The 19393-nt window shown below is 37.7% G+C and overlaps 1 protein-coding gene across 24 annotated transcripts in view; it reads right to left on the bottom strand.

Moving 5' to 3' along the window:
* LRRFIP2 (LRR binding FLII interacting protein 2) overlaps positions 1–19393 on the bottom strand; it is a 175849-nt gene that overhangs the window by 40263 nt on the left and 116193 nt on the right. For all 24 annotated transcript variants that reach the window (XR_009154807.1, XM_058179881.1, XM_058179878.1 and 21 more), the window contains 4 exons: positions 14349–14456; positions 12419–12490; positions 9882–10052; positions 6850–6942 (listed from right to left, as the gene is read on the bottom strand). Coding sequence is in view for 23 of the 24 variants with exons in the window: in XM_058179881.1 (XP_058035864.1) it covers positions 6850–6942; positions 9882–10052; positions 12419–12490; positions 14349–14456 (444 nt within the window). In the remaining variant the exon portion in view is untranslated. The remainder of the gene's footprint in view (positions 1–6849; positions 6943–9881; positions 10053–12418; positions 12491–14348; positions 14457–19393) is intronic.

The following is a 19393-nucleotide window of genomic DNA, read 5'->3' as shown; positions in this document are numbered from 1 at the left end:
AATACGAGAATCAAAGGAGACAGAGGGAATTAAAGTTAGACAACATGAATATAAAGTGAGAGCCTTTGCAGATGACTTGGTGATTACTCTAACAAATCCTATAAATTCAAGTGTTTCTCTGTTGGAAATAATTGATCGATATGGAAAGGTTTCAGGGTTTAAGGTAAATCAGAATAAAACAAAAGTGATAATAAAAAATATGACTAAACAACAGAAAGAAAAATTAGAGGAAATAACAGGATTTGAAATTGTAAAAAAGGTTAAATATTTAGGGGTTTATATTACACCATCAAATGTGAAATTGTACAAGAATAATTTTGAGGTGTTATGGCAAAAAATTCAGAAGGAGTTGACTGTTTGGAAAAAATTGCAGTTATCGTTGCTGGGGAGAATAGCTGCTATTAAAATGAATGTTTTACCTAGATTTTTATTCTTATTTCAGATGATACCAATAATTAAGAAAGATAAAAATTTGGAGGAATGGCAGACTGGAATTAATAAATTTATATGGAAAGGTAAAAAAGCGAGGGTTAAAATGAAAATAATTCAAGATTCACAGGAAAGAGGCGGCTTAAAAATGCCCAATTTTAAATTATATTATGAAGCAGCTGCTCTCTCTGCAATAAGTGATTGGTTTAATCTAACGGAGGAAAGAATCCTGAATATAGAAGGTTATGACTTGCTATATGGATGGCATGCATATTTAATCTACGACAAAAAAGTGGATAAGGCTTTTAAAAATCACGTGTTAAGAACTGCTGTATTGCGTGTCTGGGAAAAATACTCTTACAAACTAAATTATAAGGTTCCTATGTGGGCAAGTCCCAGACATATAATAGAGAATATAAATATAGAACAAAAACAGGAAATGATTACATATAAAGATCTTTTGTATACTGAAAGAGGTAGCTTGCAATTAAAATCTCTGCACGTATTAAAAGAAGAAGGGAAAAATTATACTTGATTTCAATATGGGCAATTACATGCTAGATGGAAGGAAGATCAGAAAATCAGAAAAGTACAGAATGAGGAAAATTTGGTAAAGCAAATTAGAAACCAGTCTCAGGAGCATATAAAGAGATTGTATAATGTGTTACTTGAAATAGATTCTGAAAGGGATTTGGTAAAGGACTGTATGATAAAGTGGGCACAAAATTTTCAGAAGCCAATACTGTTGGAAACCTGGGAAAAAATTTGGGTTAGAAATGTTAAATTTACGCAGACACAGAATTTAAGGGAAAATTTTTATAAAATGTTTTATAGATGGCATTTAGAGCCTAAGAAACTATCGTGTATGTATCCAGATATGCAAGCAAAATGTTGCAGATGTAATTGTGATGATGCTACATATTTTCATATTTCGTGGACTTGTAAGAACATTAAGACTTTTTGGATAAGAATTTGGTGGATTATACAAAATGTTTTGAAAAAGAAGATAAAGTTCCTACCGCAATTTTTTTTACTGGGAATTATCACAGACTGCACAGTAATTGCGACTAAATTGATTTTAAATTTAGTAACAGTGGCAAGATAGGACAGTATTGGAAGAAAAAAGAACTACCTACAATAGAAGAATAGATATTGAAAGTTGCTAATTTGGCTGAGATGGCAAAAATCTCAGCCTTTTTGAAAGACAATACACAAGAAAGATACTTAAATGAATGGAAAAAATGGATTGACTATATTCAAAATAGAGATCAGACTAAGAGGTATCAGACTGCCTTTGAATGATTAGGATGTATTATTTCTGATTGTTATGGGGGAGGTTAGGATTTGATGAGAATTGTAGGAGTATAACTGAGTTAGGAAGGAAAATTTTTAGCATATGCTCCTTTTATTCTTAACTATACTTTGTGTTTGTTCCGGGAAGTCGAGGGGGAGGGGGGAGGGGGTTTTTGAAGGGAGGGGGGAGGAAGGGTAGAGGAGGGGAGGGGGGAAAGGGGGGGAAGCTTTTTTTGTAAAAACTTTTTCAATAAAAAAATGGGTCGTTATGTTCTAAATGCATCTATCTATCTATCTATCTACCTACCTACCTACCTATCTAAAATGACTATTTTCACAATCACCATAGTCAGATATGTTAGATCCGTGATGGCGAACCTATGGCATGCATGCCACAGGTGGCACACTTAGCCATATCAGTGGGCATGCAAGCTCAGCTCTGGTGCATGTACGTGCACTGGCCAGCTGATTTTCGGGCCTTCTGGGCCCACAAGAAGTAGGGAAACAGGCTGTTTCCTGCCTCCAGAGGGCCTGGGTGGTGGCGGGGAAGGCCCATTTTTCTCTTTTACCTGGCTCCAGAGCCTCTCTAGGAGGCTGGGGGTGGTGGTGGAAAGCTGCCTTTCCCACCCCTCCCCAGGCCTTCTGGAGGCCAGAAACGGCCTGTTTACCAACTGCTGGTTGGACAGGAAGTGACATTTTTTGCTGTCTCCAGCCCCAGAGCCTCTCTAGGAGTCTCTGGAGGCTGGGGACAGCAAAAAACTTCACTTCCTGTCCAACCAGAAGTTGGTAAACAAGCTGTTTCTGGCCTCTGGAGGGCCTCCAGGGAAATGGGGAAGGCAATTTTCTACCCTCCCAGACTCATAGAGAGGCTCTGGAGACCAGTAAGAGAGAAAACGGGCCTACCGGGCCATCGCATTTCAGAGGGCGAAGAGTCACGTGTACATACGCGGGGGTGGGGCGCATAGAATTAGGGGTGTGGGCAAGCATGTGCGTGACCCCCCGCCCCTCCTCCTGGCAAAAAGGTTAGCCATCACTGTATTAGATTATCATTAGATTTTTATCACATTTTATTTTTTATATTTTACTTATTTTAACTTGTGTTTATTTTGTGTGTGTGTGTGTGTGTGTGTGTGTGTGTGTAGTCCCAGACTTACTTACATTTATTTAGCATTCAAAATTACAACAGCATTGAAAAAAGTGAGTTATGATGGTTTTTCATACTTATACAATATCCAATCCATGATCACGTGATCAAAATTGGGATGCTTGACCAATTGGTTCATATTTATGACTGCTACGGTGTCCCAGGGTCATGTGATCACCATTTGCTACTTTGTGATAAGTAAAGTCAATGGGGAAGTTAGATTCACTTCACAACCATGTTAATAACATGTTAACAATGCAGTGGTCACTTGACAACTGTGGCAAGAAATGTCGTAAAAGGGGGCTACACTTGCTTAGCAACAGAAATTTTGGGCTCATTTGTGGTTGTAAATCAAGAACTACCTGTATCTGTGTACTATGTCTTTGTGTGTGTATGTGGGCGTGCACGTGCGCATGTATATGCATACATAGCAACAACAGTCTTCAGACTTTGGAATGGGACAACTTGCTACAGCCAAGTCACCATGGCCAAATCGCCACAGCCAACTACAGGATACTCACTGCAGGACAATTCAAATATTCAATTTAATATCTCTCTCACTCACTCAAGACAGAGTGACTCACCCAAAGTCATTCAGCCAGTTTTCATACCAAACAGAGGTGTCGAACTCAGTTATCCTGGTTTCCAGACAACCACCTTAATCATAATACTAAACTAATAATAATTGTATAACTGTACTTATGCAAATTTATTCAATTAAAGAAAAGTTTCATTAATAAAGATCTTGTTATTGTCTCCTTTTTGAGGTATACAAAAGTAAAAACAAGCAAAGTGAAGAGAAAGCTGCTCTCACAACTTAAAAAATACCAACAACACATTACATCACAGACTCAAGAAGAGCAGGAAAACCTATGACTATATGCCACATAGGTGGATCTGTGAACCCTTGAACCTATACAAAGTCAACAGGATACTAAGTACATTCCTCAAAAACTCAATGGGGCTATGGAAGACAACCCTGGAAATGAATTCAAGGTTACGTAAGTGGCCATCAAGTCTGGCATATATTAAGATAACGGCACTGTCCCCTATTCTGCATATGCTTGAACTGCTCAGCCAATCATAAGGACCAGATATGGATATACGTTCAAGAGAGGAACTTCCATCAACCATCTTTGCTACAGGGATGACATATATCCATTCTAACTGAGAATATGCTAAAATGTATGAGATGTTGATTTGATGATCTTCCCGACACAGATTTACAAAGAAGATGTTGAAATATCATTTGGACTAGAGAAGTATGGCTGCATTAAAGTCAAGAGAAGGAAGATTTGCTGATTCATCTAATGTGGATTTAAAGTGAGAACACTCAGATGTCATTTAAACTGGAGATGTACGGGCGATAGGTAATAAGGAGAGGAAAGTTAATTAAGTCTGATAAGGTAGAACTACCAATCAGCCATAACGCAGACATACAAACCAGCTGTAAGTACCTTGGTATTCTACAATCACATGGAACCAGGAGGAGGAAGGAAGTCACCAACATCCAAGTACTCCTAACAATGAGATAGATCCCGAATCTCAATGGAAAGGACATGATCCACCCCATCACATATAATTTGCCAGTTATCAGATTTCTAGTTGGTATAGTGGGCTGGCCAAAGGAGGACATGGGAGTTGTAGATATGAAGACCTGGAAATTCCTCACAATGTACAGAGGTTTCCACCCCAAGCCCAATATTCAGAGACTGTACACAAGGTTGAAAGCAGGTAGACAGGGCATTCAGGAGTGCATTAGTGAGGTGGGACCTAAAGATGAAAGGTGCTACCTAATGTAGGGACAGGCATGGCAGGAAGGTTAAGCAGAGAAAGGGCCATGGCAAGACAAGATCTGTCAATGTTCTATCAACAGATAGTTGAGTTGGCAGACATTGGGAAATCCTACTGATGGCTTGAAAAGGCTAAGCAAAAAAAAAGAACTGAAGCATTCATCATAGTGAGAAGCAGGCACTAAGCACCAGATCCTTAGAATCAGGAAGGTAGCATATGAGATGCAAATTCTGCAGAGAATTGCCTCAAAGGCAATCTATCATAGTGGGAGAGTGTATGATACAGGCGAGAACAGAAACACTGAACAATGCAACCAAATAGCTGACATTGTGTAAAGGAGCATCTGCATAGTGTATGGGCTATACCCTTTCAAGTCCAGATGGGAGATTCCACAGAAGGTGACAGAGAATAGCAGGGCTAAAATCCTTTGGAATTTCCAGCTCCAACATACAAGCATGTACTGGCCAATCAATCAGACATCATGAGAATAGACAAGGACTAAAAGACAGTGGTGGTGATAAATATAATGCGGTAGTGTTAAGTGACAGGAACACAAGAAAAGAGGAGCATGAGAAGCTACAGAAATATCAGGATCTGAATGAGAAATTAGAGAGGATGTGGAAAGCCAAAGAGGTCCCATGGTCTCAGGGCGGTGACTCATAAGCTGGAAGAGTGATCTAATAGAACCCAGGAACTTCAGTGCAATTTATCCAAGAGTGCAGTGCTACATAGTGTACAGAATCCTCAAACTCCCAAGCCTCTGGTAAGTTCGTGTTGGCGAACCTATGGCACATGTGTCAGAGGTGGCATGCCTAGCTCTCTCTGTGGGCATGTGCGGCATCACCAGCTGCTCTTCCAGGTTCTGGCACACATGTACGTGACGGAACCCGGAAGAGCAGCTGGCCAATATGCATACGTGCAACAGAACTCAGAAAAGCAGCTGGCTGCCACGCGCATGCACACCAGCCAGCTGCTCTCTTCCGGGTTCTGCCGCATGTGCACTCTAATTTTTGGTACTTGGTGCCGAAAATGTTAACTATCACTGCCTCAGATTGAGGAAGAAATATGCCAATTCAATAAGAATTAATTAAAAAGATTTCAACCCATGAACAAGAAAATCCCACAAAATCAATTAAAAATGTATTTCCATTAATTTTGAAGCAGCATGTTTATATGAGTAAGGTTAAGCTGAGAAGAAACTGCTTCATGTGAGAACCTACCGTATTTTTTGTTCCATAAGATGCTCCTGACCATAAGATGCACCTATGTTTAGAGGACGGGGAAAAAATCTGCCTCTGCCTCCCAGTGTCCATCCGGTATTCATCTGGCTAGCGTACTTGCAACTAACAGCCTGCCTCCTCCGTGTCTGCTGTCTCCACCAGGGAACGCTGGAGCCTTCACCTTCGAGCAGCTGATTGGCGGTTGGATTGGCCTCCTGGAACACCGCCAATCAGCTGTTCCAGGCAGCGGGGATCGCTGTTGCCGTTCACCACTCCTGCCTGTCACCCATATTCACTCCATAAGATGCACAGACATTTCCACCCATTTTTGGGAGGAAAAAAATGTGTCTTATGGAGCAAAAAATACAGTAGTTACTAACTAGGGTAGCCACATTATTGTCATAAAAATTATAAATTATAATTTTATATATATATTATTGATATACATATTATATGTCTTAATGTTTTATTGTGAATTTAATCATGTCTATTTTACATTTTATCATAATAGTGTTATTGTTTCAATTAATTTCATTGTTTAAACATATTTAAAACTATTTTGGAATTGTTAATGGCATGTAAAGGTTTAAAATAAGTAAGTAAATAGGAATCATGAAATTGACATTTTAAGTGAGCTTCTGCAGCTTCAGCATTAACAAAGCAAGATATCCAATAATTTAGAACCAATCTGGAAACTAAACCAGCTGACTCAGAAAGAAAGAGTGTTTTGCAACAAGATAATTCATATATCAATAGAATATCTAAGCACTGGACACAAGTATACAAGAAACAATTTGTATCAAGAATTTTTGCTATCTGGAGCCCTCCTTATAACGCTTTCATTCTTCTCTCAAAGTATAAGCTTGGAGGAAAAGCACAAACAATATAGTACATGTCAAAATTAAGGAAATAAATTATAGACCACCATTTGATCACCATTCACAATTATGTTCCAGCATGAGTATGTACCTCTATTAGTTCATCTCTTTGGCAAAGGCTTTCCTTGAGTTCATTTACTTTATGCTGTAGAACACTGCACATATGTTTCTGTCTTTCCAGTTCCTGCATTAAACAAAAAAAAGTGGAAATTAGATGACTTTAAAATTTGTTTCAGTAGCTTTGGTTACTCTTAAATAACATTTTGAAGCTTGTTACAATAATGTAAGCTACTTTCAAGATTCTGTGGGCTAGTAGGCGAGTACTCTTAATAATTATTATGTAGACAAGAATGATAACTACTCACAGTTAAAGGAACCCAATTTGAAATCTGGCTTAAGCATTTTCACAATTTCCGAGTAGTAGACTTCACCCTGATCCTCACCTTAACTCCCTAATATTGTAATCAAGACCCAATTTTGAATAGACTCCCTGTTTGTCTCCAATGCTTGACATTAGGCTAATATTGTCAATTTACCTCTATAGCTGACAGCATTTTTCAAATCTGTTTCAGTAAATTATAATCATAACGGGCAAGGAAAAACAGAGCTGGAAAAGAATCTTGGTCTTCCAGTCCAACCCCCAGCTCAGGCAAGAGATTCTATACCAGGAGTGTCAAACTCAAGGGCTGAATCCGGCCCATGATGTGGTCAGATCCAGTGGCAAGTTCATCCTGGAAACTGCAAGAAACCAGCCCGCACTGCCTCGGCCCGGCCCATCCTGGCCTGGCCCATCCCGGCAGGCGCACACACAGGAGGTGGCAAGCACGTGAAGACTGGGCATGCTCCACCTGGCCTTGCCTTTGCACCTGGCCTGGCCTCTCGCCTCTGCAGTCGGACCCTTTGCCACCTCACCCAGCACCAGCTTTGAGGAAGTAAGCACGGTTTGGTGCCCTTTTGAGGAAGCAGAGCTGGGAAGGGTGCCTGGGGAGGTGGCAGGCAAAGGCTGCTTGTGCGTGGCTGTTTCTGATGCCTGGGGAAGGACTGGCAGGACACCAATGCTTATGCGCAGTTGGAGGGGGTCAATGCTGGGTTGTAGTGGGAGGGGCAGCTGAACTGCAATTGGTAGGGGGATTAAAAATAGGAAGCTGCTGTGGGCAATGGGCACACAGGGAGCAGGGAACCCTAACTCTTAGTCTGGTCTCCAGACTAAACTGAATGGCCTGCCCCCACACCTCACCCCAGGACTTTTAGACCTTCAGCCTTGTGCAAGCACCGATGCCCCGCCAGGCCCCCCTGGCATCAGAAATAGCACGGAGCAGGATAGGAGTGTGAGGCGCTGTGATACACCCATGGACAAATACCGTCTGTGCCCCATGGAGACCCTCAAGTTCCCATTGTCAGGCAGGCAGGATCAGGTGAGGATGGCACGGTGCAGCAGGCCAACTGTCCGTTTGGTGTCAGGCAGGCAGGATCAGGCAGTTGGCCTGCCATGCATCACTGCTGTTTGGCTGATGCAGGGGGCCAGCACAACTTTGCAAATGCAGGGGGACTCGGGGGAGGATCTGGAGGTCTCCAGCAGAGGAAGGAGAGACCAGGGTGAGCGCCAAAGCCTGATCCATCAGAGGAGCCTTGCTGTCTTGGGGGTGGGGTGGCACATGCAAAGGCTGGCACAGTTTCTACAATTGCAGGGGGGTCTGGGGAGAGACACAGCAGGCAAACAGAGGTGGCACATTCTTGGGGGCAGCAGAACAGCCTGTTAGATGTCATGATCGAGTGATAATGGGCTCCCCCAAGCCAGACACCACGTTTCGCCTCCCCGCATAGCTCTACCAGGCACCCCACCTGCAATGCCAGAAGATGCAGCGGCCTTGCTGTTTGCTTTCGCAACCCCTCCCAGACATCGAGGCTCCTCTGATGGATGAGGCTTTGGCACTCGCCCTGGTCTCTCCTTCCTCCACTGGAGACCTCTGGATCCCTTCTCCCAGCCTTGTTTGGGCCTTGATGTGAACAATGTCAAGCCAGCCAGGTTGAGTTGGCCACACCCACCTGGTCACATGACAACTCAGATACGCCTGCCCAGCCATACCCACCTGGCTCTTTGAGGGCAATCATAATACTGATCCGGCCTTCAATGAAATTGACTGACACTCCTGCCCTATACCATTTAGACAAATGGCTCTCCAGTCTTTAAGAGTAAGAATAACTTAGAATCAAAAGAAAGGAGGAGGGGAAATCCTTCATTAAAAGTATGCAATGTCATTTTTTTAAAAAAAATTTTATTTTAAACACATTAAAACAAAACACAAACATACAACATTTATATACATATCACTTTTTTTATCAGCTCCTTCAAAGTGATCCTTTCTTGCTATTTACCCATATTTTAACTTTGTCTTAATCTACTTTTATTATCTATCTTCTTTTATTTCATCTACATTTTATCTTGATCTTCAATGTTTTTTTTCCTTTCTCCTTTATTCCTCTTTCACATTTTTCCTATTTTCCAACCATTCATACCATCTACACCACACTTTGTAGTATTCTGTATCCTCTTTCTCCTTGAGTTCTTTTGTCCATCTCTGCGCATCCTAATTTTTTTAAATTAAGTTTTCTTCTGTTGGTGGGTTCTCCTTCTTCCAATTTTGCGCATAGACTATGCAGGTTGCTGTTAATATGTATAATGTTAAATATTGTATTTCCTTTGTAGGAATCCCTAGTAAAAATTGCTCTGGCTCTCCCTTTATTGATTTCTGTGTTATCTCCTCTAGCTACTTTTTAATTTTGGCCCAGAATTGCTTTGCCACTGGGCAAGTCCACCAGAGATGGTAGTATGTTCCATAGTTACTCTTACATTTCCAGCATTTTGGTGAATTACTAGGGAACATCTTTGCTATTCTAGCTGACTTAACTTAGAATCAAAAGAAAGAAGGAGGGGAAATTGCTGCTAGAACAAATTAATTTTTCCATGTTTGAGCCATCATAGATCTTAATAAGATCTTGTCTTCATTAAAAGTATGCAATGTTATTTTCAAGTACCAATATGCCTAAGTACACACATATTTTTTTAATATTCTGCTATTTAAAATCTATATTCTGCATATAATAAATTATAAATTTAAGTACCTTAGTCTTTTCTTCATTTTCTCTATAGTATTCTGCTAATTGCTCTTCTCTTTCCTCAATGACATCTTTTAAAGTATCCACTTGATAGATTAAATTGTTTTTTTCATTATCAAGCTGGGCATTAGAAACCATGGCCTTCTTGTATTTCTCTTCAACTTCAGCAAGTGACTCCTAGAAATATTTTATTCCTTCATTTATTAAGCATGATTTAAATAGAAGCACACAAAATGTTCCATACTTAACCTTGTTATCTTTCTAAGTTACATCTTTTTAAATGTGCATGCCAATGAAATTTTAACATGCACCCAGACATTTAAGGAATTGATTTTATTTTCTTTGCAAATGCCAGCAATTTAAGCAAGTTATTTATAATAGTTCTAGAAGACAGTTATGTTAGCTTGATCTAGCAAAAAGAATTAGCAAGTAATTTTTATATTAATGTCTAATCATTATATAATCACAGAGTATTTCTTTCATAAACTGATGTCTAAGAAAAGCACATTTCTGCCTTTAACTTCCTTAAAGCTTCATAGTCATCACTAAGATGATGGTTAAGAAATGACTTTAGTCCAATAAGAAATGACTTTAGTCCTATCAAGTTCAACTAGAGGAATTTTTGAACAGTAATATAACTTTACAGTTAGGAAGCAAAGTTATATATAAATATATAAATTTGCAGATACACACACACACAATAATACCCCTTGGTGATTAAATCTATACCTGAATGACTTGAGAATATTAGATTAAAAATGAATCATTTTTATATACAGTGACAATTTTGAGATCATAGGATCTATAGTAGAGGTAGTCAACCTTTCTATACCTACCGTCCACTTTTTTATCTCTGTTAGTAGTAACATTTTATATCCGCCCACTGGTTCCACAGTAATGGTGATTTATAAAGTGTATCGTCGTCTGTGCATGCCTCCTGTGCATCATGGATTAGGTTTGGGGGAGGGGCGCCAGCTACCAGATCTGCTTGTCTGTTACAGCTGGGTGGTGTGGGGGGAGATGCGCAAACTATTCTGGGACAAGGCTCTTTTCTTTGTGGTCGCACTATAGCGCCATTTAGTTTCACTTATGTAATGTGAACTAAACTTATGTGCAGGCAATATAAATACTATATTTTCAGAAATTTAAATTATCACGGGGAATTTTATGAAACCTAATGAAAATGTTTTTAAATAATGCTATGAATTTTTTTTAAAAAGTCAATTAAATTAAAAAAAAGGAAAGTGCTTCAGTATCGGACAAAACCCCTACCGCCCACCATGAAAGCTGGAACACCCACTAGTGGACGGTAGGGACCAGGTTGACTACCACTGATCTGTAGAGTCAGACAGACTTTGAAAAGAGCTTTATAAGGGAAGATGAAGAATTCATGAAAAACAGAGAGCTTCAATGACAATTTATCCTGAAGATTTAATATCAGCCCCAGTTTAGGGACTATATGCTTTCAAATACTAGTTTCAGGACAACACTAATAGTAAGATATCTCCAACAAAATAGTAGCATGATATGGTTCTTGCTCAAAACCAGCAGAGCTGTTCTTATGAGTAGTAATTTGAATCAAAGAGTTTTACTCCCCACTAGTTGAAGAAGGATCAATAGAGACAAAATTGATGAAAAATCAGGTCACAGTTTATGTACAACATCCTTTAGATTCTAATGTTTACAAAGTGCCCTAGATGTTAAATAGACAGCATTCAGATTATTTTTTAATATAATGTGCTCATATCTACAGCCAATAGTTCTATAAACAAAGATTGGCATTTGGCCTTAGAATCAGATACATAAATATAAGCTCAATTTTGCACTTTATTTCTAAATGATGTATTTGGTATGTACTTCATTTATTTTTTCTTTATGCACTCCCCATTTGACTTAAAGCATTACTAAAAATTATCTAGTGGTTTATTACTTCACTTCAGAACAGAATTCTAATTTTAATTTCACCATCAAGCTGTAACGAAGTGATTTCTAATTATTCATCTTATAAAATTTTTACTTGGGTTTTCATGTAAAAATAAAAATTTAAATTATTCAAATTATTGAAAGGAAGTTACATTATATAATATTAAGCAGTTCAATTATCCTACTTCAGAAATACTATGTAATTCTCTGGAGAAGGCTCTAATGCTGGGAAATGTGGAAGGAAAAAGAAGGACATATAGGAGTAATGTGAATGGACACAGTTACAATAGCAATAGATGCACCATTGGAAGACATGACTTTAGAAACAGAATGTTACAAAGAAAATCTAATTATGTGGTCACTAAGAATTGACATCAACATGATAGCACAATTTATTACCACTATTAATACAACATTTGATGCTACTGAAGTAAAAGGTAATATACACTAGTAACTAATGTATATATACAAAACCCATTCTCCAATTTACTCGTTAGACACATCCTTAATAAAAAGAATAATTAGTACATTAGTAAACTCTTAATGAAATTTACAAAAATGTCATTACACAAAAATGTGTATTACCATAGTGAGTACATGCTTGGGAAAAACCCTAATACCTTTAGTTCTTTAAGTCCCTGCATGTATCTCCCCTCTACATCTTGTATCTGGTCCTTAAGATCATAGATATCCTGCAGGACATAGGAATGAATCATTGCATAAGAACATCATAAAGATTGATTATATAATTGTATGAATTAAAAATCAGGTGATTTGGTGTATATTTTACCTACAAAATTACAGATTAAATTAATGATATATCCTTGATACTTGAAGATGGCATAATTAAATTTAAATCAGTATTTCTTATAAGTACATTTAAAATACAAAATCTCCGAGAACACAAATTTCAGATATAAACTCTTCACAATCTTATTTTGAATGCAAATCTGAAAAGGTGCATAATTATATTTGCGAACTAAAACATTGTAACAGCAGAGTTCTATATACTGGTAGTCCTCAACTTACAATTGGTTAGAAATCATTCATAGTTGCCCCTAATTTAAAGCAGGAGACTACAAATCAAATTCAAAGTTCTGATGCATGAGCCCGCTCTGCAGTGACATAACTGAATTTCAATTACTCTGTGACACAGAAACTTTTATGGCCATTTAAAGCATCCCATGGTCATATCACCTCATTATTTCTCAGTTTTACCAAAAACTGCACTTATTTCTAGTTTTTGGTACAACTGAGCCCATTAGGAATCACTGTTTCACTTAACAACCATGGCATTCACTTAATGTTTGCAAAAAAAAAAAAGGTTATAAAATCAGGTTAGTCACATAACCAACCCGTTTTAAAACCATTGCAACATACAACATCAAGAACTTTAGAACTATGCTAAACTATATTATACTTTTAGTAAAGTTCTGCTTCCTTCTTATAGTAAGATATTATGGATAACCAGTTAATACAAGAAAAAATCTAGAGAGACTCTTTTTTTTTTATTTGCATTTATATCACGCCCTTCTCCGAAGACTCAGGGCGGCTTACACTAAGTTAAGCAATAGTCTTCATCCATTTGTATATTATATACAAAGTCAACTTATTGCCCCCAACAATCTGGGTCCTCATTTTACCTACCTTATAAAGGCTGGAAGGCTGGATAGAATCTATCTTATTAAGAAATGATTATTTACAAAATACACTCAACCGATTTTAAAATTTGGAAAAAGTAAATATATTTATATAATCACAAGAGTAAATAGAAGCAAGGTAGTCAATATGTATATAGCTTTCATTGTTCAGTGTAAAATATTATATTATTGTTATTTTAGTATTTATAGCTGTTTATAATTCCATAGGAATAAGGTGGTAAATTATGGCATAGATAAACATAAATAAATCATTTTTAAAAGACGTATGATGTATTCCCTCATTTAAGTTTATGATAGATAAATGCAGCTACATTACATTCAAACTATTTTCATGTTAATTACTTATTCAGCTTTAAAATATATTTCTAAACACATTTAACTAATCTCACTGATTTCACTAGGATTTGTTGACTTTTAAGCATTTAAAAGAATGCTTAAAAGAGTTATGGTGAAGAATCTTAATCAAAGGAATTTTGCAATGTGATATAATTTTGCAATCCATATTCTCAAAGTAATGTTGATCTGCATCATTCTCCAATAATCTATGTAACTTTCACACATAAATTCCATTAATCATCCAGGAAATAAGTGTTTCAAATCTAATCCTCAAAATTATCATTATCTATCTTTCTTTCTTTCTTTCTTTCTTTCTTTCTTTCTTTCTTTCTTTCTTTCTTTCTTTCTTTCTTTCTTTCTTTTTCTTTCTTTCTCTTTCTCTTTCTCTCTCTCTTTGTTCTTTCTTTTTCTTCTTTCCTTCCCTCTCCTTTCCTACCTTCTATCTCCTACCATATTGCAAATATATAATTATCCTTCTTAAGCTAGTCTACAATTTGATTGTTACAAACATAGAAGAGTTTTCTTTTATTGTTAACCAATAAAAAATTCTCACCCGCAATTCACTTAACGAGGTATCAGGATCAACTAGGCTGCTTGTATCTCCGCTTCCTCGTCTAGAAGAATTTCCACTTAAAGGAGTTGCTGAATTGCGAGATGCTGGCTAAAAAAGACAATTGTTTTAAATTTTGTTTACATTTAATAGTTTTCTTAGCTAAATATGTAAATAATATATCAATCCAAGAAGAATGTTATAATTTTGAACAAAATATTTTCTTACATAGACTATTGTAATGTTAAATGAATTTACTGAATCACATCAGGAAATGCTGAACATATGTCGAGAAGACCATTCAATCTGACCTAATGGTTTATTTTTTCAGATTTCAATCCACAATTTACTATGCAAACTATTCAGCAGAGGTACTTCACAAATTACATTAGCCCAGATGAAGCAACTCCATTTGACTATTAAAATTGACTCATTATTTCAATAACTTACTTGGTTGTTTTGAAAACTCGCTCTGGTCCATCAGACCTCTAAGCACAAATGCTATTTGTGTATTTGCATACAAATTGCACAATTGGGAACAGCTTTTGAAACAGATGCACAAATTTTGCAAAGTTTGAAGCCACTTTAGTGCTTCCAAAGCAGGTGTTTAATTTATGCTAATTAATTAAAATTTTGCACAGGTTTAATTGTATACATCATAACCCAAATTACTCTACTTGTAAAGATGTGAAGAAATAACAAAGACAATTGCTGATACACAGGAAGACAGATCTTTTCTGCATGCTGGGAACCTGAAGTACCTGTATTTTTCGGACTATAATACCCATCTGACTATAAGACGCACTAGGTCTTTTCCTCTAAGGAGGAAAACAAGAAAAAAATATTCTGAACCAAATAGTGTAGTAACATATTTAATAAAATCTAGCAGAATAATATATCAACCATGTAAAGTCAACAGCAGTATTAAGAACCAAACATCATTCTCATTAACAAATGAGGAGAGACTTAAGGTTCAAGCACTCTTCTAATTTTCTGGAAACCCCAAGAACTCATCATCGCTAGTGGCAGAATTTAGGAAGCTCAGTTGGCCACCGTCACTGCTATCACTTTCTTTGCTATCTTCATATAGATAGGATAGGATAGGATAGGATAGGATAGGATAGAATTTTTATTGGCCAAGTGTGACTGGATACACAAGGAATTTGTCTTGGTGCATATGCTATCAGTGTACATAAAAGAAAAGATATGTTCATCAAGAATTATAAAGTACAACACTTAATGATAGTCATACGGTACAAATAAGCAATCAGGAAACAATCAATATCAATATAAATCGTAAAGATTCAAGCAACAAAGTTATAGTCATACAGTCATAAGTGGAAGGAGATGAGTGATGGGAACAATGAGAAGATAATGTAAGTGTAATTAATAAATAGTTCAATAGTGTTGAAGAAATTATTTGTTTAAAAGAGTGATGGCATTTGGGAAAAAACTGCTCTTGTCTAGTTGTTCTGGTGTGCAGCGCTCTGTAGCATCGTTTTGAGGGTAGGACTTGAAACAGCTTATGTCCAGGATGTGAGGGATCTGTAAATATTTTCACGGCCCTCTATGGAAGCAATATTACACCCAAATACCACGGACTTGAGTAAAATGATAAGATATGCAGAGCTACTCACTGAAAAAGGGGAATTAAAATCAATTCAGGATTTGAAACAACAAGGATTAAACATGGAATGGTGACCATATCTACAAATAAAAGCCAGATTCAACAAAGATCAGGAGCAATATGGCATACATAGAGAATAATTGTATATAGACAAAATTCTATTAGGATTGGGGGGAAAAAGATCACAAAATTTACAATTTCCTTTTAAATTACAAAATGGAAGATGAAACAGTAAAAGAAACGATGATCTGTTGGGCAAAAAACTTTGGGCATAATATAGAATTAGAAAAGTGGGACAAATTGTGGGATAGAGATTATAAATTAACAATGGCATAGCCTATAAAGAAAATTTGTATGTTTCATAGATGGCATTTGGCATCAGCAAGATTGGCCAAAATGTTCCCAAATTTATCACCAAATTGTTGGAGATGTGGGTACAAGCTAGGCACATACTACCATATGTGGTGGATGTGTCTCAAGATAAAAAAATTTTGGCAAAAAATTAAAAATTGGCTAGAGGGAATTAGCCAACTAAAAATCTAATTTAAATCGGAACTCATATTTACTAGGAATAATTAACCCAAAAATAGACAAATCTTTGCAATACCTAATACTTCATATATTAGCGGCAGCAAGGCTCGCTGTCACATATGGATGGAAACAAAACAATGTTCCAGGAAAGGAAATAATAATCCAAAAAATCTTACGATGTGCAGAAATGGACAAGATGATACTTGAAATTAAGGAGAGGGAAGAATTGGAATACTACAAAATATGGAATAAATTATATGATTGGTTAGAAAAAAGAAATCAAAATAACAAATTGGAATGTTGAACTAATTGTTAAAATTAGGAAATGTAAACCACTGAATTGTGTTAACCGTATAAGGACGGATTGGTAAATAGATACCAATGTAAATATAAGCATGTAGAGGATCAATTGAATAAGAACAGAGAATATATATTTATGTTGATATGGCAAGCTGTAAAATAATATATGATGTAATGTTATGTCTGTAATGTATTTTTGGGGCGTTTTTTTGTATTTTTATTTTGTTTTTAAAAGTTAAAAGTTTAATAAAAATTATTTAAAAAAAAACATTTCTGGCCTGATTGTACAGCATTTTATCACCTTTTCTATAGGCTTCCTCTTTGGAACAACCTATATATGATACTATCTTCAGTTCCATCTAAGGCAGTGGTTCTCAACCTTTATAGTGCTGTGACCCCTTTAATACAATTCCCCACGATGTGGCGACCCCTTTAATACAATTCCCCACGATGTGGCGACGCCAACCATAAAATTATTTTTGTTTTGAATTTATCGCGCCTGAAGCCGTATTGGCTAGCGATCTGAACTGCTTGCGATTTCCTTGAGGACGGAGGCATTAAAGCGGAGACTCCTCCCCTATTAAGTTTATCGTGCCTGAAGCCAGATTAGGCTAGCAATTGGGAGTGATTGCAGCTGGCTTGAGAGGGAGACATCAGAGCAAAGATTTCTCTCTTTTTTAATTCATCACACCTGAAGCCGAATTCGGCTAGCGATTTGAAGAACCTGCAGCTGATTTGTGGAATCAACCATTGGAGCGCGATTCTTCGACTCGCAAGTATACTTTCCATATTTCCAATGGTCTAAGCGACCCCTGGCAAATCGTCATTCGACCCCCAACGGGGTCCCGACCAACAGGTTAAGAACCGCTGATCTAAGGCATTGCTAATGCCATATTTTTTGAATGACCGTGCAATGATTTTGTCATAATGTTTTAACCCATTCACAAGCTTGAGTGATTGTGGGCCTTTTCATTTGTCCAGAAGATGTCACAGCATGATTACCAGTAGCCATCAATTTGTTCCATTCTTCTCGCATATAGACTTTAAATGGTTTGTTGATGGAAATGTCAAAGAGATTGCAACTGGCTGGTAAGACCCCCAGGAATTACAGCTAGATGAGTCTTCACTTCTTTAAATCTCTTTTTTGCGGTTTTGTTAATATGTGCTCTAAATTGGTCGATCACTAATAAAGCAGGTTTTTTCAGAAACCCTCCAGGACATTTGGACCACATTTTTTCAACCCATACTCTCATTCCATTTTTGTCTATTCATCCTTTCCCATGAACAGGCACAACAACTCCTTATGGAATCACTTCTTTTGGAAAGGTTTTCCTTTTGAAGATGTCTGGTAGGCGGGAGGTATCGTCACATTTGTTCATGTCCCGCCTACCAGACATCTGGAAACTAGCCCTAGTCAATAAAAGAGTCCCAGCCACGAAAATTGACCCCAGACCCAGGATAACACACAATGCCACCACCTATCATCCTCACCAGATTCAAAACCAAACCTATCTCACAGACAAACTACAACCACCATCCAGAAGCCAGACCACGCTGGCACCACCAGCTGCTGCGCCCTCCTCCAATCTCCACACAAAGCAAACTGACACACGCCATGAACACATGACAAGACCTCAAACTCAGAGCCAAACCAACCCGGGATGCTGCATCACAGTCATCTGCTCAGAACATTACATCACAGAACTCAAGAGGCCACAACACCAAAAGCCAACACTCCACACCTCCGGACCTGTATTCATAGAGAGATGGCAGCTCCAACCACACTTTGCTCGCACAAGCACGAATCCCTAAGCAGCAGCCTGAAGATGAACAGCCCATTACCCAGGTCATTACAACATAGAAGACTAATGGGCACACAACTAGGACCACACACACACAGGATGCCACGAAACAGCTGACTAATCTGCAAACATCCACTCCACCCAGCAATCAAGATGCAACCACACAGCCAACCAACCCGTTTACAGCAACAAAGCCAACACTCCCCACCAGTATTTATAGAGAGATGGCATCTCCAACCACGCTTTGCTCGCACAAGCACGTAGCCGTAAGCACCAGCCTGAAAATGACGAGTGAGACCTCGTCGTAACATCGCCAAGATACTCTCAACCTTACACAAGAAAAGACTCGAATACACCAAGACCTATATGTATATACATAAACATACACACACACACACACACATAAATACACACACACATACACAAAGTACATAACCTTGAGTGGCTGGGAAAATATTGGTGACCCGGATGGAGCAAAGACATAGATTGGATTCCATAGAAAAAGAGAACAATTATATGAGTAGTATTTTGGACCATAAGAGGAAATAAGAATAAGAGAGTAAAGAGAGGATAGATGACAACAGGAAGCCATAGGAGAGAGAAGTATACAACAAAGAGAAAATGAAAGAGATTGGGAGAAAATAGCAAAAAGAAAAGGACTAAAGCAAAAGAACAGAGAAAGAAAAGAGCGACTAGAACAACAAATCCCATCTATAAGCAAAACCATGGAAGACGATGTAAAATTAATGTCAAATTAATATAAATGGACTGAATTTGGCAATAAAAAG

Source organism: Ahaetulla prasina, chromosome 4 (genome assembly GCF_028640845.1).
Source record: "Ahaetulla prasina isolate Xishuangbanna chromosome 4, ASM2864084v1, whole genome shotgun sequence".
Classification (NCBI taxonomy): domain Eukaryota; kingdom Metazoa; phylum Chordata; class Lepidosauria; order Squamata; family Colubridae; genus Ahaetulla; species Ahaetulla prasina.
Note: the sequence above shows the minus strand (reverse complement) of the source record. Positions and strands in the feature narration are given on the sequence as shown.